This window comes from Bos taurus, chromosome 3, assembly GCF_002263795.3.
Source record: "Bos taurus isolate L1 Dominette 01449 registration number 42190680 breed Hereford chromosome 3, ARS-UCD2.0, whole genome shotgun sequence".
Classification (NCBI taxonomy): domain Eukaryota; kingdom Metazoa; phylum Chordata; class Mammalia; order Artiodactyla; family Bovidae; genus Bos; species Bos taurus.
The window spans coordinates 21,667,789-21,688,779 of NC_037330.1; the positions used below are offsets into that span (position 1 = coordinate 21,667,789).

At 42.4% G+C, this 20,991-nt stretch overlaps 3 protein-coding genes and 1 non-coding gene across 8 annotated transcripts in view; 1 reads left to right on the plus strand and 3 right to left on the minus strand.

Annotated features, from left to right (window-relative positions):
* PDZK1 (PDZ domain containing 1) overlaps positions 1 to 20,991 on the plus strand; it is a gene marked incomplete in the record, with an annotated part of 47,637 nt that overhangs the window by 19,672 nt on the left and 6,974 nt on the right. The window contains 7 exon segments of the mRNA NM_001034611.2: positions 4,926 to 4,934; positions 5,548 to 5,568; positions 14,504 to 14,513; positions 15,390 to 15,394; positions 15,396 to 15,413; positions 16,403 to 16,598; positions 18,762 to 18,958. Coding sequence (NP_001029783.1) covers positions 4,926 to 4,934; positions 5,548 to 5,568; positions 14,504 to 14,513; positions 15,390 to 15,394; positions 15,396 to 15,413; positions 16,403 to 16,598; positions 18,762 to 18,958 — 456 coding nt within the window.
* LOC112445954 (Na(+)/H(+) exchange regulatory cofactor NHE-RF3) lies at positions 256 to 3,645 on the minus strand. Its single transcript, XM_024989977.2, has 3 exons — positions 3,396 to 3,645; positions 2,392 to 2,638; positions 256 to 440 (listed from the first exon to the last, which is right to left on the minus strand). The coding sequence occupies exons 1-3, from the start codon at positions 3,603 to 3,605 to the stop codon at positions 271 to 273; spliced, it is 627 nt and encodes a 208-aa protein (XP_024845745.1). The 5' UTR covers positions 3,606 to 3,645; the 3' UTR covers positions 256 to 270.
* GPR89A (G protein-coupled receptor 89A) overlaps positions 15,441 to 20,991 on the minus strand; it is a 59,019-nt gene continuing 53,468 nt past the window's right edge. For 3 of the 5 annotated variants that reach the window (XM_059884905.1, XM_059884901.1, XM_059884904.1), the window contains 2 exons: positions 17,827 to 17,882; positions 16,597 to 16,776 (listed from right to left, as the gene is read on the minus strand). In XM_059884905.1, coding sequence (XP_059740888.1) covers positions 16,725 to 16,776; positions 17,827 to 17,882 — 108 coding nt within the window. In that variant the 3' untranslated portion in view covers positions 16,597 to 16,724. Of the gene's footprint in view, positions 17,888 to 20,991 lie in introns of all 5 variants that reach the window. The other 2 variants (XM_059884903.1, XM_059884902.1) reach the window with 2 other exon arrangements.
* TRNAY-AUA (transfer RNA tyrosine (anticodon AUA)) lies at positions 19,463 to 19,534 on the minus strand. Its single transcript has one exon. It is a non-coding gene; the product is annotated as a tRNA-Tyr (tRNA).

Below are 20,991 nucleotides of genomic sequence, written 5' to 3' on the forward strand. Positions count from 1 at the left end.
TTGCTGGCTGGCACCGGCAGCAAGCTTAGAGAGTGATTCCAGTAAATTATACATAAGATCCAGAAGATAATGGTTCTTTAGAACACTTTTCTTCAAGACAACATGAAACTAGCAAAGGCCTCATTCCAAAACCCTATGTTAACACTGCTTACACCACTAATGAGTCTGTTTGCTCTTAATACAAAGGTTTAGCTTCCCATGATCATAGTCTTCCCATCATAAACTACCATTCCTGTCTTCCTGTCACTTCCAGTGAGAGCAGAGTGAAAGTTAAAGGTGAGAAAGTGCTCCTTTGGGATATACCTTTTCAACCACCTCCTCGTGGCTGGCATCCTCTACATTCTCTCCATTCACTTCAATCAAGTGGTCATCAGCCAGCACTCCAGCTTTCATAGCCACACCTTGAGGTTTTATATCTGTCATGTACACTCCATTTTTACCTGAAAGAGAGTAGGGGGTAGACAAGCGTCACAGCTCCATTACACTGAAAGTCTAACAGCAAAGGGTTTTCTCCCAATAATATAAAACTAGAACTTCGCCTTTTAGGGCTAACTCAAATAGACTTTGATACAGAATGACAATTAGAGCTCATAGCACAAACTTGACACAGCCATTACTCAGTTGGTTTTTATTGATTTGAATAGGATTTCTGAGCCCAAATAAGTACAAAGAAGGAATCTCAAGTGGCACTGGCCTCTTGAACCAGAAAGTAGCGAATTGCGTCCACTCTGCATTGCTGTGTCCTACTCCCTTTCCTTTGTATTTGTGGGATTAGACGGCATCTGCTCTGTTCTGTCCTCTTTAAAACTATCACCAACTACCACATCCCAGTGGACTAAATAAATCTCACTGATGCAGGCTAAAGAAAACAGGCAGAGGAAGAGAGGAAAGCACGCACGCATACGGTCAGTCTGGATTAGCAGGTGGGATGATTTAGGTGCTTCTTAAAGAAATGCTGTCGGTTCTTTCAAGATACTAATATTTCAGCCTAGGCAAAGAGTACCTTCATTATGACTATATAAACCATTTGTAAAGAATAATAATAATTTAAACTCTGCTTTCTTAAATACTTGGCATTTCTCCTGTTACCTTTTTATATGTTTGTCATGAAGAAAACATTTTCTTCATAAAGCTAATTTAAAACTTTCACTACAGACATTACACAAAGGCCAAACGAATTGAGTCTGAACTGCAATTTCTTTTTTCTTTCTTTTTTTCTTTTTTTTTACCATATTACTGATAATAAACCTCTGAGGGATGCCAAGCTTCCTTTGACCACCTATATCACTGTGTTTTAACAGCTGACAAACTCAAGAGATATCTCTTATAGCTATTTTATTTCTCTTGCTAACAGGTTAAATAAGCCTTAGAAGCCATGTTTAGTATTGGGCTGCTCTTTCCAAGCCAAGCCTTAGTTGCTCAGTCGTGTCCGACTCTGCAACCCCATATATATAGCCCACCAGGCTCCTCTGTCCATGGAATTCTCTAGGCAAGAATACCAGAGTGGGTTCCCATTTCCTTCTCCAGGGGATCTTCCCGACCCAGGGATCGAACATGCATCTCTTACATCTCCTGCACTGGCAGGGAGGTTCTTTACCAATAGAGCCACCTAGGAAGCTCTTTATCAGTTAAGCAAATTATAACCCACCACCAGTGCCTCTCTAGTACAGAAAGAACAGGGAAGGAGCAACATTAGAGGTGGAACCAAAACCCTAACTCAGCTACGGTTCCAACCTGAATCCCAGTGAAACCAAGAAAACCACAGGCAACTGTTCATGAGTCAGCCAGCAACTCTGAAATTCTAGGAACAGAACTTCTAGTACTTTCTGATGGTTGGGGTTTCTCAAATCACTGTACCTCTCAGCTAGAGGTCAGGGAGACATCTCAGAGCATAGCCACAGCTGAGGGTACTATCTTGATGCCACAGGAGGGTGGGGATCTTGGCTGTGCCTGCGGCAACTCTAACAGCAGCTGATACATAAATAGGTGCTCAAGGACTTTTTGAATAAGTGACCACCTGGACACTCAGAGATGAAACGAGATATCATTCTAATTCAAAAGTAGCTCATGGAGAACCTCCTTTTTCTTGCCTCTTATTCTCCATTCTCTCCTCCATCTTTACCCCCAAAGAAGCGTCAACCCTCTAACCCTCTGGCCTTGAGGACTCAGCTTAACAAACACAGAGAGACAGGAGCCCCCAGTGTCCCTCCACAGTGCTGTTGTCCAACATCCTGATCCCTCTTTGCACAGCTGTACAAAGGAAGGACCAAGGGGAGAGAGGCTGCTGTTGAATCTCCATAGCAATTGACAAGTTAGTCAGCGAAGTCATTAACAGATACCAATCTCTCTCTTCCAGAAGGTTGCTTGTCCCCACCCCACCTTCAAGCTCACCTTGGACAGTTTTCAGAGAGAAGCCATAGCTACCCCCCTCCTTCACTAGGTAGCAGAGCCGTGGCTGCATCCACATCTGTGCTCCTCCGTTCATCACAGAGGGCGCCTTCTTATCATTCAAACTCGGCTCCTGACTTTGACCCAACGCTTTCAAGTCTACTTGCTTTTTCATGGCTTTCTCGTAGGAATCCCCATCCAGAACTAGTAAAGTCACTGAATTCCCACTCTTTCTGACCAGATCCACAACCTAAGAGGAAGAAAGAAAAAGATTAACTTTCACTAATTACCCTCTATCAACCACTGGGGTTGCGGGTGAGAGAGCAGTGCTCACCATCTGACTCTGGAGATTCTATCATCTGACCCCTGACATCCAAGTAGTCAGCAGATCATCCCCCAGCCATCTCCACATGGGCTCCACCAAGATCCAGGGACAAATTGGGCTGGGCCTTTAGCACCACCAGACTCTAGAGTGCAGCCCAAGCCCATCCCAGGGAACTTTTACTAGGACCGGTCTTCCCCGGGATGAATACTGCCCTGAAGCACAGCAGGTCCTCCTGAGTCTATGGAGACAGCATAGTACAGTGAAAGGAGCACCCACTTAGAGGCAGATAGAATCGGGGTGAGGTCAGACACTCCCATATGTTCACTGTGTGAACACATTAGCAAGCTAAGGTGTCTGAGCTTCCACTTCCTCAACTGTGAAATGGTACCTCATGGGTTGTGCCAATGATTTAACAAAATAATGAATATGAAATTGCCTAGTATAGTCCCCTTCACATAGCAAATATGCAATGCACATTAGACCTGACACTATTCAAACCTAGGAATAACTTTTACAGTTCTTGGTTAATCATAGGAGAGTTGATTAGCTGGCAGAGGATAGGTGTAAAGGTGTCCTGCCCTACCAGTGGCATCCAGGAAAGCTCCACTAACACCCAGAACTAAAATCATCAGAGATATAGGGGCTAAAGAGATCCTCGAAGAACTCCAAATGTCCCACTTACCTGCATATGCTCTTCCTTGTCCACGAAGACACCATTGATCCTAAGAACTCTGTCTCCATCCTGGAGACCCGCCTTCTCTGCTGGGCTACCCTTCTCAATCACCCGGACCAGGTGGCCGTCAGTGTCCTTCTCAATTCGCAGGAAGAAGCCATAGCTATTCCCTTCCTGTTTGGTTAGCTTACATTCTCGGGGGTTGAAGGTGGAGGCCATTTCTGTGATGAAAACCAAATAGGTAAATCCTTGAGAAAGAGTCTAACTGGGGTGAGAAATCTGTACTCCATCTCCTATACATCTTTTCTTCTAATCACACCACTCCCAGCTGTTCAGGAAGCAACATTTGGGGTATGGGAGGTCACCTTCCAGGACTTGCTAGTGATTTCCAAATCTATTCCTCCCCAAAGATGACCTTTCACTTGAGTTTCAGACCCATGTATTCAGCTAGGTACTGGACACAGATGCTTCAATTTCAGTAGTTCCAAAACCAAATTCCCTTTTGTCCTGTGACCAAAAGAAATTAGTTCCAAATATATTACCTAAAATTTTTAAGAAAATCCAAGTCCACCTTCATTTAAATATCCGAAGAGCTTGCCAAGTTCAAGGCACTGGAGATAAATCTGTGGACAAGACAGATCTATACTTTTCCTCTTGTGTCAGGGAGAACATGTTTTTACAGAACCATGTGGTGAATGATCTACTAGGGGAGAACAGAGTGATAAGGGAGAATATAACAGAGTCTTGGGAGCAAGGAATGGGGTGGGAAGAATAAAGTACTGCTTCCTAGAGAAATGACTTTTCCAAGACCTGAAGAATTAGTCAGAGTGATGAGATGGGACAAGATAAGGAAGACCTCAAGCAATTAAAAATCAGAGAAGCCAGACCTTAGAGCTGACACATTGGAAACAGAAAAGTTGGTTTCCAGGACCATGAGGTTCTAGTCAGAGAGGAATAGGGATTCCCCCACAGAGAGAGGGCTCCCGCTGCCAGGTCAGGTTTATCCCTCCTGAAGCCCCTTACTTTTCCACCCATCCTGCTACTTCTTTCACCCGTGTAGGATCGAGGTCCTGGGCCACAGGATGAGGAAAGGAAAAGTGTAAAAGCTTGGAGCCCCGTCACCCAGTCATTAAGTGTAAGATTCCTGCCAGGCGCAGGAAGCTATATTCACTATCCTGTGATAAACCATAAAGGAAAAGAATATGAAAAATATGTATATGTGAATGACTTTGCTGTCAGCAGAAATGAACACAACGTTGTATATCAACTATACATCAATAAAATTTAAAAACAAAATTTCCTTCCAGGGTTTCCCAACCCCTCCTGGTGGAAGCAATTTTTTTCCCATAGGAGATTGAGAACAGAGGCCAGAACTGCTGGTGTGTGTAAAGCAGAGGCTAGACTCTGCTGGGTCAACTGCCTGCTGGGCAAACCCTGATGTTCCCCTCGTCACAGCTCCTCACCAGTAACTCAGAATAAACCATCCGTCTCTCCTGAAGGACAGGAGCAGAAGACTGCACAGGGCATGGGATGGGGGAGGTGGGGGGTGAAGGAGAGACAACAAAGTGCTCCAGGCTCCTAGAAGCCACGCATGGCATTTCCAGATGGCCATCTCTGACCTCCGAGCCCGCAGAGACACACAGTACACGCGAAGCAGAAAGCCTCCCATGGCCTGACCCCTTGGCTACCTCACTTGGTCTCTGCAGAGTCTGGCAGACAAGCCACCAGGGGCGTGGATGACTAAGCAGCCAAGGAAACAAGAAACAGTGTTTCAAGTAATGTTTTACAAGGGCCCAACAAGAATGTAAGGCTGAGCTCACCCCACTGAGGACCAAGGGCAGAAAAAAGTGAAGACACAATCACCAAGGTTGCCACCCACACTTGGGAGAGTGTTGGCTGCTCTACTGTATCAGGACCAGCCACCAGGAAGATGCTGCTTTGGGAGGAAACCGGGGAAGTAGGGAGTTAGGGGAGAAGAGGACAGCACCAGAGTGGGGCTTCTCACACACAGGCATCTGTGTGTGGTCCCTCTGACTCTGACTTTTGGCTTCTCTTTCTGCTGATCATCTATCCCACAAGCATCGATTCCATTTTCCAACTTGAATCCACATCTATGTCCAAACTTACTCCTAGATTCCTATCAGCTCTCAATTTCATAGGCCTGCAAACTCTTGAAGGAAAAGAAAGAAAATCCCTCTGAAATTTGGAGGTAATTATAGAGAATCTTCATCCAAATCTTAGAAAATTCTAAATATGTCCTTATAATTATTCAAAATAAAGACTATTAGATGAGATGTTTTCATCAAGAGATGAGGCTGTTTGTGATCAACATATGAATGTTCATTTCTAAAGTTGATTGTTTAAACAATAAATGCTGGAGAGGGTGTGGAGAAAAGGGAACCCTCTTACACTGTTAGTGGGAATGCAAACTAGTACAGCCACTATGGAGAACAGTGTGGAGATTCCTTTAAAAACTGGAAATAGACACCATACGACCCAGCAATCCCACTGCTGGGTGTACACACTGAGGAAACCAGAATTGTAAGAGACACGTGTACCCCCAATGTTCATCACAGCACTGTTTACAATAGCCAGGACATGGAAGCAACCTAGATGTCCATCAGCAGACAAATGTATAAGAATGCTGTGGTACATATACACAATGGAATATTACTCAGCTATTAAAAAGAATGCATTTGATTCCATTCTAATGAGGTGGATGAAACTGGAGCCTATTATACAGAGTGAAGTTGGAAAGAAAAACACCAATACAGTATATTAACACATATATATGGAATTTAGAAAGATGGTAACGATGACCCTATATGAGAGACAGCAAAAGAGACACAGATGTAAAGAACAGACTTCTGGACTCTGTGGGAGAAGGCGAGGGTGGGATGATTTGAGAGAATGGCATTGAAACATGTATATTATCATATGTGAAACAGATCGCCAGTCCAGGTTTGATGCATGAGACAGGGTGCTCAGGGCTGGTGCACTGGGATGACCCTGAGGGATGGGATGGGGAGGGAGGTGAGGCGGGGGTTCAGGATGGGGAACACATGTACACCCATGGCTGATTCATGTCAATGTATGGCAAAACCCACTACAATATTGTAAAGTAATTAGCCTCCAATTAAATTAATTTTTAAAAAGCAATTAAGTTGTTGTTTAGTCATTAAGTCATGTCCAACTCTTTGCAACCCCCGGACTGTAGCCCACCAGGCTCCCCTGTCCATGGGATTTCCCAAGCAAGAATACTGGAGTGGGTTGCCTTTTCCTTCTCCAGGGGATCTTCCCAACCCAGGGATTGAACCAGAGTCTCCTGCATCACAGGCAGATTCTTTACCAGTAAGCCACCAGGGAAGCCACACATTTCTAAGGTACCCACCCCTAAAATTCAACCATCTCACACTCTGCAGTGGCAACCACAGGATCCTACTCTCTCAAGGATGGAAAGTGAAACCTCCTTGATAGCAGGACAGTCTAGTGTTTGGGGAGAGGAGAAAAGCAAAGCTTTCCTGTATCGCAATAGAGACCTGAAAGTTTGAAATAAAAGGAGACACAAATGCGTTTCTGGGCAAAATCTCAAGTTGTTTTGTTTGTTTGTTTCAAGTTTCAAACAGTCAGAGAGTAATTACTCTGATTTGCACTTATGTCTTTGAAGGGTCAGGTGTTCAAGATCAGAGTTTCTTTTCAACATCTATGGTTGAAGCCCAGAGAATTGGAGCCAGTTCACAATGATAAAAATGCTGATAGAAACGCTACCACATTGATGGGGAAACAGCCACTGCTCCAAGCCCCGGTTACACCCTTCCACCCTGTTTGCCCTTCCACAATTCAACCACTAAAGGATTAATGCTGGTGCCCACCTCAAACTGATGAAATATTTAACACTTTCAACTATATCAATGCAGAAAGCCAATCAAAACCTCCAAAGCCTGGACTAACATAGAGCCCTGAAACTATTTGTCTCCTTTGCCATCTTGTGGAGATGGTTCAGCAGGAGTCAAGAGGACTGGGCTCTGGTACAGATCCAGTCCTGGTGGGTCCGGTCACACCCCAATATGATTATGAATGAAAAGAAATATATGTTTTTCATCTTGTCAAAGGACAGTTTTTAAAAGAGGGTATATCATGACTGTCATATAGGATATAAAAATATCCTGTATCAAATATTTTATTTAACTCAATTAAAAAAATTTTTTTAATTAAATATAGTTTGATATACCAATTCATATACATTAAGTTTCCTTGGCAACTTACCAGTAAAGAACCCACCCTGCAATGAAGAAGATGTGAGTTCAATTCCTGTGTTGGGAAGATCCCTTGGAGGAGTGCCGAGCCAGCCGGCAAAGTCGATCAGGTCCCGAAGACGTGCACAGGCGGGGCTAAGAAAGAAACTAAAGCAAGAGACTACAAAGATGGGGTCGAGAGGTTCAGACACGTCACCACGAAGGGACGCAGTCTGACACCAACTTTATTCAACATCTCATATTTATACAGAAAGAGCGTGAGAGAGACGAAACAGTTGACATTTTTTCTTGGTTAGCCATACATCTTACAAACAGTCACAAGAAAATCTTGGAGAAGCATGGGGAATGGCTCCCTGTTATTATTTCTTACACCAGATAACATTTCCCTGTGTGTGAGAAGTTTGCACAGAACTCCAGGTGCCTGCAGTAAATAAGCGCCTAATCTCTGGGGGTGGCGGGACAGAGAGCTATGTTTGCAAGCAAACCCTCAAGGACCGAGGCAGCTCCCAGAGCTGTGTCCTTCGGACAAAGGACCCCGTTCTCACGGGCAGCTCCCCGCATCTCCCCCTTTCTTTTTATATAGGCGCACGCTTATGTTCCTTTAACCGCAGACCATTTCCATAGATGGAAGCCTTTATCATCCATAGATCATCAATCAGTTTTTTAATTATACAAGGTGCAAGAAATAAAAGTTAAAATTATTAAGAATAGTCCTCCTATGGCTGCTCCCAAGTACCAAATACTATTGACAGTAGGTACATGTCGAAAAAGTTCTTTAACAAAAGACTCAGCTCTTTTTGCAACATCCAAATCAAGTCTGGGTGCATTTTCAATGTTCATTATTTCCTGATGTAGATGCAGCAAATCTAAGGAAATATTTTCATTATGCCAAATACCTTCTAAATGAGCTTTCACCTTATCCCAAGCAGTTATAGTACCATTATATTTTTTGGGAGTAACACAGATCCATTGAAAATCAGCATGACATTGTACTCGTAATCTCAACTTTATACTTTGAACCTCTTCACCTAAAAATTTTACAACATCATAAAGGCCATTCAATCGATCCTCTAGCTTTTTGTCAATATCTTCTTGAGTCCCCAGGGCAACGGATGCATTTTGTGCCAGATTATTAACAAAAGTTGCAGTTTGCACTGATTGTGCCAAGGACAGGGCTGCAGTAATCCAGGAAGCAGTAAGAGTTACCAAAGCTACAAATCCCAGAATTATTAACCCTATTCCCCTGCGATAGAGCATTAAAGCACCCTCTACTTCTCTCCAAAGTTCAAGTCCCCTTTCATCATACCAAGACCCATTAATCTTTACAGGAACCATAACAAAAGCAGGCTGTCTTAAGACTAGAACCCTAGTTTGATTAGTAATTCCCCTAATACAGTTAGTCAAAGTACAATTGTTACAAGTTACATTATAATTTCGTAACCCAGGTTGTATATTTACAGATCCTACTAGTAAAGCATAAGGGTGAGGCACACATGCACGAGGGTATCTCATGGTGAGATTCCACAAATAACCGTGTCTCACTTTCGATCCCACCTGAAGGTAGGAACCCTCACATCCAAGGGCGGCCGCTAGTTTCCAGATTTCTGTTTGGAACACTTTAGAGCCGCCCAAGTTCCAAATACGGGATGCAAATTTCCTATTATCCTGAGCTCCAGGGTTTCGGGCCGAGTCTGGAGACCAGTCCCACAATGACTCATTTGTCCCAAATATGTTATAAACCGTAGCAATTCCATCTCGACACAGTTTCCATGGTGCAGCAGTGACTCTTCCCCTTGTTCCAAAGTCGCAGAAAGGGATATCTAAAGGACCAGTTCCATTACGACGTTGAGGAATTCCAGACTCTTTCATTACTCCAGGAATATACAGGCTACAACCATTGTCATAATCAGCATATCCTGACTCCCCAACAAAAAGACATCCTGTTGAATTAAAATATCTAGACAGACAAATAGGTAAGCGATCAAACACTCCATGATAAGAGAAATTAACTTGATTAGGAATAATATGTTTATCTGAAAAACCACCCAAAGCCACAGTATCATTAGTGTATATGGGAATAGACCGACCCTCCCAGCCCACCGGTTGGAGAAGGGGAGGGTTGGGAAAATAAGCCCAGTAAGCACTTGAATATTCTTCAGAATGTGCAGTATTAATCTGATTTAAGATAAATAATAAGGTTATCAGGAAGCTTAAAGGCGATATCGGATCGCCCTGCACAGCAACACTATTCTGTGCCTCTCGCATCAATGTCTGAAGTTGTTGCCGAGATGGTAATTCATCATGCTCTTGAATCGTCAGTCTCCTCATCTGGTTTGCTAGAGATCGTCTCCGGCGTGCGTACCAACCTTTCCAGCAGCCGGCGTGGCGCTTCGGCATCCTGTGGGAAAACACAAACATGCCCTCGTCCCCAAATTAGTACAGGATCTGGTCCATACCATTTTCCCACAAGTGGGTCTTTCCAAAAGACTTTAGGTCTTATTGTTTGTGCATCAAAGTTCCAAAATCGCTGTGCTGCTGAATGGCCACTTATATCCAATTGTAAAAAATTTAGAACAAATAAAGCATGGTTTAGAGAGTTGGAGGGGGTATTGGGATACAATTCCCCCTTCTTTAGTTTTTGCAATTGATGTTTGAGCGTTTGATGTGCCCGTTCAATAATTCCTTGAGCTTGAGGATTATAAGGGATACCTGTTTTATGTGAAATAGACAATTGTGTACAAAATAATTGAAAATTTTTTCCAGTGTATCCTGGACCATTGTCTGTTTTTATGGTCTTAGGGGTTCCCATAACAGCAAAACATTTAATGCAATGAGCTATACAATGCTAGCTTCTCCGGATTGTAGAGAGGCATGTAAAAAGCCGGAGAAGGTGTCAATAGTAACATGAACAAATTTTTGTTTACCAAATTCAGGAATATGGGTAACATCTATTTGCCATATATCGTTTGGCAACAATTTTCGAGGATTAACTCCATAATGGGGGACGCTAAAAAAATTGAGGACATGTTTGACATTGCTTAACAATCTGTCTGGCAGCTTCTCGAGTAATGCCAAATTGAAGTCTTAAGCTATTACTGTTTTGATGGTGTAAGCTGTGGGAAGTTTTTGCCATTTGTTCCAATGAAGGAAATATCATACGTGTAGCTTCATCAGCCAAAGCACTGCCTTGTGCCAAAGGTCCAGGAAGCCCAGAGTGAGCACGAATATGACCAAAATAGCATTTATTAATTCTGGAACAAATTAAATGTTGTATATCATGAAAAAGAGTTTGGATAGTAGAATTCAGGGTACCAATAAATGGAACAGTCTCAATAGTGTTTAAGGCTCTTATGATATATTGACTGTCAGAATATAAATTAAATGGAGCAGAAATTTGTAATAGAGCCTGAAAAACGGCAAATAGTTCTACTTCTTGAGCAGACTTATAATTAGTACGCCAGGTGGTAGTATTGTCCTGTATAATCAAACTAGCTATTCCATTAGAAGAGCCATCAGTAAATACAGTTAGGGCATTGGCAAGGGGCTGAGAAACAACGATTTTGAGGAAGAGAAATTGGTGATAGTGAGCAAATTGCAAAATTTTATCTGAGGGATAATGATTATCAAGCCGTCCACTAAAACCAGCTAAGGCAATAACCCAATTGTCGCTAAATTGAAACAGCCAGTCCTGCTGAATTTTAGAAAATGGAACACATATAAAATGTGGGTCTCTTCCTAGATATACAGTGGATTCTGACCGCCCAAGAGCTATTAGGGCAGCAACCAAATCATAATAGGGGGTTAGTACCCGAGAGGGAGAGGCAGGCAAGTGAAGCCATCTTAAAGGCAATCTTTGGAATAAGACTGCTGTAGGAGCATGTTTAGTAGGAAGAATATATAAACCCCATTCTTGAGTATAGTTGCAATAAGTAGCTTGTTGTTTAGACAGGGCCTGTTTAACTTTATCTAAGGCTTGCCTTCTCTCCAGAGTCAGAGTTCGGGGGGAAGTTGGATCAGGATCACCCTTCAGAATATCAAAAAGAGGCTTTATTTCCCCTGTAGTTAGCTTCAAGTAAGGTCTTATCCAATTAATATCTCCTAACAGTTTTTGGAAAACATTCAAAGTGACCAGATTATCTTTACGAATCTCTATCTTCTGAGCTCGAAACCATTCTTTTTCCAGAAAAAACCCCAAATAAGAATGGGGGGGGGGGAGAAGCATTGCACCTTTTCTGTTGTGATAATCAAACCATAATCCTGTAATGCAGTTTGCATATAAGCGAATGTTGTTAGTAGCAACTCCTCATCTTGATATGCCAAAAGAATATCATCCATATAATGAATAATATATACTTGGGAGTACAAGGACCTAGTGGTTTTTAAAGCTTGAGCAACAAATTTCTGACAGAGTAGGACTATTAGCCATTCTCTGAGGTAAAACTTACCACTGATATCTTTGCATAGGTTCTTTATAATTTGTAGAAGGGACACTAAAAGCAAATCTTTGACAGTCATTAGTGGCAAGGGAAATAGTATAAAAGCAATCTTTTAAGTCAATAATAATTTTGTAAGTATTTTTTGGAATGGCCATGGGGGTAGGCAACCCCGGCTGAAGGGGGCCCATCAATTCCATCGTTTCATTAACCTTTCGTAAATCCTGTAATAGCCTCTATTTACCTGTTTTCTTTTTAATGACAAAAATAGGTGAATTCCAAGGTGAATTTGAGGGGGTAATATGTCCGAGAGCAAGCTGTTCCTGCACAAGCTGATTGGCAGCCGTGATCTTTTCTATTGATAGGGGCCACTGATCAACCCATACTGGATCGTCATACTTCCATTTTATCGGATCAGCATGGATTGCAGGACGATCAATGACCCCTCCTAAAAACATCCTATACCTTTTCTATCATTCTCAACTGCAGGGATCAGGGGTTGTAAAGGCCCTTGTGAATCTATCCCCAACCCCTGATGGGGTAAAAGGCCTTGGTCTAACAATTGATTACTAATCTTTTTATCTGGACTATAAAGATATACCCCCATATTCATCATAACATCTCTCCCCCATAGATTAACCAGCAGTCCTGGCAAAACATAAGGTTGAAAATGTCCTTCATGTCTTTCTTCGTCTATTTTAAAAAGGTTGAACTCTGTTCTGGGTCATGTGATTGCCCAATGCCTTGCAAAATAGAAATTACAACCTGCTTAGGCCATTCATCAGGCCAATGTTTTTGAGATATGACGGAAACATCTGCACCAGTATCCAAAATACCTTTAAAAGGCTTTTCTTGAATATACAGTAGAAGCTCAGGGCGTTGCTTATTAATGGCCTGAATCTAATAAGCGTCTGAAGACCCGAAACCTTGGGATCCTCGTTCTTGCTTAATGGCTTTTCCAACTGGAATTGTAGGAAGTAGAATTAATTGAGCAACACGTTGACCAGATTGTATTACTGTTATGCCCTGTGGTGAATGGGCCATAATTTTTATTTCACCCATATAATCAGAGTCTATGACTCCAGGGGCTACTAATAAACCTTTCATCGTAGTACTGCTTCTCCCCAATAGGAGGCCCATAGTGTTCTTCGGAAGAGAGCCAAAAATTCCAGTTGGCAAAGCCTGCATGCCCATTTCTGGAGTTAATACTGTGTAGGTGGAGGAACTGAGGTCCAATCCTGCACTCCCTGCAGTTGCTCTGAACAACTCAGTAACAGTTCTGCGTTTTGGCCTTGAAGCGTCTCCAATTTGGTCAGATTTTGCATCGCCCCATAACATTGTTTCGGGGCCTGGGGCTGGCCCCTCACCCAGTTTCCCGAGACCGGAGGAAGTGGCTTTCCCTGTAAGTCAGTTTTAGAACGGCAATCCTTTGCCCAGTGTTTGCCTTTTTTACACCTAGGACAAAGGTTAGGGGTTTGAACAGGTCTCTGGGCCTGCTTCTGCGGGCAGTGGGCGGCCTGATGACCCATCTGGCCACAAGAAAAGCAGCCAGAGCCAGGGACTCGAAGCCGACCACTAGTTTTATCCCGCTTTTGTTGTTGTTACAGTATTTCTTTGACTGTCTTTCCTTGTAATGCCGCGGCCAAAGTTATGTCTTGAACGTACGAAGGGCCGATATCAGCACAAATCCGTATATAGTCAGATAAGCCTCCCTTTTTCCTGTAAGGTCTCAGGGCAGCTTGACAAGCCGAACTGGCATTCTCATAAGCAAGCTGTTTAGTCAACACCATCCCCGCCTGCTCATCCCCTATCATTTTACCAATTGCCTCAAGCAGGCGGGCAACAAAATCCTGATATGGTTCATCTGGCCCCTGGCGAATTTTAGATAAATCTTCAATCTTTTTATCAGAATTTGGAAGTTTTTTCCATGCTTGTAGAGCCGCAGCACTAATCTGAGGGTAGGCTCCAGGCAAATAATTGACTATTAGTGTCTCGATATTCTCCCTCTCCCACCATCATTTCATAAGTGGTGTTCAGTCCCTGTCGCCGATTGATATCAGCTGTGATCCCACACTGCTCAGCAAACTCAGATTTCCATAGTAAATAATCTCCTCCAGATAAACAAGCCCGAGCAACCTGTTTCCAATCATTAGGTGGCAGATTTTGATTTCCTAAAGCCTCTATAATAGCCTGAGTAAACGGCGCAGTTGGACCGTATTGTGCACAAGCCATTTTTAACTCTTTCAGTTGCTTAAAGGGCAGCGGCTCATAATACCTCTGTTGTTGAGCATTTTCAAATACTGGATAGATTCCTGAAAACCCGGGAATATGTTCTCCTTCTTCATTAGCTCGCTTAATCGCTTGTTGAAGAGGAGATAATAATATCTCACTTTTAATTTTTATGTTTTCACCGGGCAAAGAAGCAGGGATAGATATAAGCTCTTGCGGTTCCACGAAAGGCGGAGGTGGATCGAGTCCAGCAAGAACCGAGGGAGGATATGCTGGAGGCGCAGGCTGGCTGGAGTGGGAGTCTCCCTGTGCATCCTTTTTTACTGCTATAACAATCTTTTGAATTAAATTATCCAGCTGTTCTTCAGAAAGCCCTGAATGCTTTAATTCCCCTTTTCCCAAGGGGGATTGCATGTTAACCATCATCTCCCAAGGCATATCCTCTCTATGGTACTGAGCCGCTTGTTCATTTAACTCTTCCTGTTCATCAGAGCTTAACACATCATCATTCCCTCCAGCCTTACAAGCTGTTCCCTCAGGCACAGCATAAAGCAGCTCAGGCAGAGGGGCGGAAGGCTCTGCAACTTCGGGTTCTGTGGAATCCCTGAGAGCCGTCTGAATTTTATGTCCCTCATGTTCAGGATCCAGACAGTCTCTTATGAGAGTCCACAAAGAAAAAGCATCCACAGGAACACGACTGGGACCATGTAAGGAATAATATGTCTGCAATTGTTTTCCTACCTTTTCCCAAGTTTCCAGACTAACTGTTCTTTCCTCTGGAAACCAGGGACAAACCTCTTCTATAAAAAGTAAAAACTTCTCTAGCTGTAACTTATTTACATGAATTCCCCTACCTTTTAACATAGTTTTCAACATATGTACAAATAACTGGCGGCTATCGCCTTGTCCCATGATTTATTACTCTTGACAATCACCCTCCCTGCCCTTTACTTTAATTAATTAGGAATTCCTCTTTACTTACCTCAATCTTGGCGGGCAGTGGCCGTCGTTGCGCTCCGATTCCTGAGTCCCTGTTTCGGGCACCACCTGCCGGTGCCAGCCGGCAAAGTCGATCAGGTCCCGAGAACGTGCATGGCGGGGCTAAGAAAGAAACTAAAGCAAGAGACTACAACAAAGACGGGGTCGAGAGGTTCAGACACGTCTCCACGAAGGGACGCAGTCTGACACCAACTTTATTCAGCATCTTATATTTATACAGAAAAGCGTGAGAAAGACAAGACAGTTGACATTTTTTCTTGGTTGACCTATACATCTTACAAAAAGTCACAAGAAATCTTGAGAGCATGGGAATGGCACCCTGTTATTATTTCTTACACCAGATAACATTTCCCTGTGTGTGAGAAGTTTGCACAGAACTCCAGGTGCCTGCAGTAAATAAGCGCCTAATCTCTGGGGTGGCGGGACAGAGAGCTATGTTTGCAAGCAAACACCCTCAAGGACTGAGGCAGCTCCCAGAGCTGTGTCCTTCAGACAAAGGACCCCGTTCTAACGGGCAGCTCCCCGCAGCTTGCAATAAATTTCATTCTGAACCAGTGTTACTAAAGTGTTTTAATACAAGCTGGAAGATGACCAGTGTGGGTGATGAATATCGAGTTACACGTGGGGAGTATTTGATGTGTTGTACCCCAAATCTTACGCCCCAGCATGCTTCCATGATGCATGGAAAACACTCAGAGGTTTTCCTCTGGGGTCATATGGAACCTTGAAAATTGACCAACTGTATCTTTTCTTGGTAGAATGATATTTCAAAGTAGACCTTTACTTTCTTTTCCAAATTCCTTTCCTAGTCTTCACCTAAGTACCTTTCTGGGCTTTCTGAATTCCGGCTTTCACTTGGGTTCAGTTAGCATCTGTATGGGTAACGTCATACTTAACAAAGGGAAAAACAACTATATAAGGGAAAATAAATAAATACCAGTGAGGTGGTACAAAACAGTATTACAGCTTAAGCTCAGGACTTACATCTCGTGTATCCTGTTTAATCTATAGACTGTGTGCTTCAACACAGAAACTTTCCTATTTCCCAGCATCTTTCTTGGAGACTGATGTTGGTCCTCACCTGTGAGTGTTGTTGCAGGTGAAGAAGTCTGGAAGCCGTGTCACATTCCTGCTTGTGGACAAGGAAACTGACAAGCACCATAGCGAGCAGAAGATAAAAGTCAAGAGAGAAACAGCCAGTTTGAAACTGCTACCCTGCCAGCCCCGTGTTGTAGAGATGAAGAAGGGAAGCAATGGCTATGGTTTCTACTTGAGGGAAAGCCCAGAACAGAAAGGTAAGGCACTTGAAGAGCAGAAAACTTGGCAGTGTAACCACCCAATTCTTCATCCCAGTCTGACTCCAGAGTTCCATTAGGCCCCCCAGCCCCCCAACAGGGTATCCGTAGGTTTTCATAGCAGAATTATAAGGTGGCATTTTGGATCTGAGCAGTAGCATGCCAGTAAATTGGCTCTCTGGGGGAAAAAAAAAAAAGGCCCTAATTTGTTGCATGTGTTGTTTCGTTGTGGTGTAAATACTCCCACCATGTCTGATTTCAAGCTACAACATGCTGTCACAGAACGCAAAGTTGAGAAGTATTCTAATGAGCTGGTGTGCGACAGCGCCAACACACCACTAGATCTGAGGCAGGGGTGTGGGTGGGGATCTGGGACATGAATAGAACCAGGAGTCTTTCTGATCCCCTGTAATTCAATAAGAATTAAGGTCCTCCTACACAAGCTGAATACATTAGGAAAAAAAAAATGTACGTTCAGGCCATGAAAATTGTTATTCACCCAGAAGTTGCCATTTTCTTTCCATCATATATATTTACATTAATTTATGAAACATTAATTTGGCTTATATGGCATAAAAACATCCTCAGGATCTTTGAGAATATCAAACGAATGTGGTAAGAATTCTTCAGTCAAGAAGACCCCTATTTACTAGAGGAGATAAGACACATATGTCCATAACTGAAGGTAGATGGTGAGAAACATCTTAAAACAGGGCAGGTAAGATACTGTGGAAATTCAATGTTGGAGCAAGTTTTTCTCACTAAAAAGGTATTGGGAGGCCTCAAAGTAAAGGTAGCACTTGAGCTCTGCCTTTGTAGTATGAATAGAATTTGGGCAAGTTGATGGGGTAGGGACAAGTAAGTCCAATCCATGAAGATAGGATTGTGTGAATAAAGCAGGAAGACACAGGCTCAGTTTGACTGCCATTTAAAGTGTAGCACAGAAAATCAAGTTAGAAGGGTCAGTTGGAGAGACATATGATGGACTGTTAGTGCATGTTGAGGAGTTTAGACTTATTTTCAGAGTTGGTGGGGAGTTATTTTTTGAACAGTGTAAGAGAGAAGACAAATTAAGCCTACATTGTCTTGGGGGCTTTACACATCTCAATTACTCCTAATAATTTTGCAAGAATTGCTGAAATTGGGGACTTGAAGAAGATACAATTTTTATATGGTCAAATAGCTAGAATCAAAATTAGGTCTGTTTAGTTCCAAAGCTCACACTCACACTGTCGCGCTGGGGACTCGCTCAGATGTTGCATCAAGATGAATCTGAAGGCAGGTCTGTACTGGAGAAGGCAAACAAGGAGGGGAGAGCAACTGGTAAGGTAGCAGTTTAGGAAGAATTCAAGGCAGGAATGAATACAAACTGAATTTCAGGTAGAGGAACTAGGGCTCCAGAAGAGATGTGTAAAAATATTAAGGTAGCACTGAAGGACTTGGCTGATTAGACACAGGGAGTGGGTGCTGAGGAAGATTCATGCTACGTATCAGTGACAGGAGGATGGTGCTCCCACTAACAGGTGACCAAGAGATGCCAAGCAACTGCTGGAAAAGTGAAACTAGAGCTTGTTAAAACTGTATGAGGGGCAAAAAAAAAAAAAGGGCGAGAGATCTGAAGGTTTCTGGTGAAGATGGTTTAATTCCTGAAGACTCAACACCCATCTGTGTGGCATGCACTCACAAATCCATTCACAACTGAATTTGCCCAACTGCTACTAAAAGGCTAGCTTGGGTTTCCTGGGGTCTGAATTCTTTGGTTTTGTTCACCATTCTTCCCATCCTCTCCTCCCCTTTTTTATGGCTTCGCTTCTACATAAGCATTCAAGTATGCACACTGACTTCCTGGGACTTTGCTGACCCTTACTGCTTAGCATGCTGTTTTGTCAAGACTGAATCCCAAACACTTTTAGTAATAACATTCTTTTAAGACCCTTTCATTATTAATGACTGGGTTTATTCCTGGAATGAGTTCTGACCAAAGAGCGAGGTGGATAGGATGTGTATAGATATCCTAGGGGGAAGGACAGGAGTTGTACTCAGCATGCCTTTTATACCTATTTTATAAGGGCTTTAGGCCCCAGCAGAAATCCCCCAGTTTGTTTTCTAGGGATCTTTCGGATAATTCTATTTAATTTTTTTTTTTTGGGGGGGGTTGGGTAGGTCAAATCATCAAGGACATAGATCCCAAAAGTCCAGCAGAAAAGGCTGGCTTGAAGAACAATGACCTGGTGGTTGCTGTCAATGGCAAGTCTGTGGAGTCCCTTGATCATGACAGTGTGGTGGAAATGATTAGAAAGGGTGGAGATCAGACCTCTCTGCTGGTGGTAGACAAAGAGACAGACAACATCTATAAACTGGTAAGTAATACAAGGTCACATATTCATGACAAGGTTGGGTCCATTCACTCATGCCCTCAAACTTTGGTTAAGTTACCACTTTGATCTTCATACTGGAAGAGGCATAACAATCATCATTAAGGCTGCACTGAAGCTCAAATTGGTAGATAAGAGAATGTGATGGGTTCATGAGGTTTAAGTCCTTGGAAGTAAGATTTTTGAAAGAATTTGCAAATATAACTCCAGAATTTCTCTTGGTGACCTGTGAAAAATCTATGAACAATAGCCTGGAAATAAACAGATATAGTCCTAACTTCCCCAAACAGGGAATGACTGGATTTTAATCTATAGACCAATGTGTTCTATCAATCCCATGTAAAAGCCTAAAGAATGTGAAAGTGAAGTTGCTCAGTCGTGTCCAACTCTTTGCGACTCCATGGACTGTAGCCCACCAGTCTCCTCCATCCATGGGATTTTCCAGGCAAGAATACTGGAGTGGGGTGCCATTTCCTTCTCCAGGGGATCTTCCCCACCCAGGGATCGAACATGGGTCTCCTGCATTATAAGCAGATGCTTTACCATCTGAGCCACCAGGGAAGTCCATAGGGACTAGTTTACAAACCCTTAGCAAGGGAGTAGAAACATAGATTCACCAAGACCAAGCTGTGTCAAACTAATCTTATTTCCTTTTATCTCTTAGTCACAATAGCTATTGTCTGCATATTTTAAAGTTTTTTATAACACATTTATCACAAGAACTGAGGTTCACTCTAGCTTAGCAGACATTCAGGGGCCTTCTAAAGTAGCATCTGCCTTGTGGGGTGTTGGTCACAAAAATGAACAAAGATGAACTTGTTCTATGTGATATACAATAGAAGCATCCAAAGGCATATAAATGATATAGAGGGAGGAATATTATGGATGGTAGAATTAGCCTCCTTCAGATTAAAAAAACCTGAAGCTTAGAGAGACTAAGTGATTGGCTAAACTCACCCATTTTAGCAAAGACTGAAGTCAGTATTTGAAAGCAAGTTTTAATTTATTATGCCATACTCCCTCCCAGCACATTCTGAATAGATATTTCAAGACATTTGTGTAAAGAAGACTAAAGAGTGAACTGGATGATAGAAAAATTAATGGGTTTTTAGCTAGTTGAACAACCACACCTAATAGTACTTGATACTGGACCAAATGTCAACACGAACAGATGTTTAATAGCATGCTGTTTGTTCCTAAGCTACCATATTATTAAATGTGGTTGGAGACATGGAAAACATATTTAATATACTTAAGTCATACAGATGACTTAATGTGTTGATGGATAATTACTAGAGACTAATATTTAAATATCTAGTCAAGATAGAAGAATAAAAACTAGTAAGTTTAAAGTTTAATCAGGAATATATTTCAAGTACTAAACTAACTTAAAAGTAAATTGTATAAATTTCAAATGATGAGGCCTGAACTGATGACTAAAGAAAAAAGTGCAGAAAACTTGACGACACTCTAAGTAGCTGCCCCTACCAAAAAAACTCAATTTAAGGTTACATTAATTGACACTTGGCTTTTGAAGATGATAGTATTACTGTTCTGAGTTGATCAGACTATACCTGAAATTACCAGTAATGTGATTTTGGGTAAATTACCCTCCCTGTGCCTGTTTCCTTCATTGTAAGGTGGGTGTATCTATGGCAAAGGGTGGTTATTAAGTGTTAAATGAGTTGATCAACAATGAGTCCAGTCCTGGCAACCTCACTTTAGGCCAGTGTCAAGAAAGGTAACCAGGGAAGAGGTTTTGTAAGACATTATGTGAATATTTGGTTTGAATAACCATAGGTTTTGGGGAAGAAAGGAACACATTGTCAAGAATTTAAAAGGCTAAATGGTAACTACGCAAGGTAATGGATCTGTGTTAATTAACTTGATCGTGGTAATCATTTCACAATGTATATGTCTAGCAAATCATGATGTGTATACCTCAAACATATACAACTGCAACTGTCAGTTATACATTGTTAGAGCTGGGAAGATACATGAAGCAAAAATTGATGAAA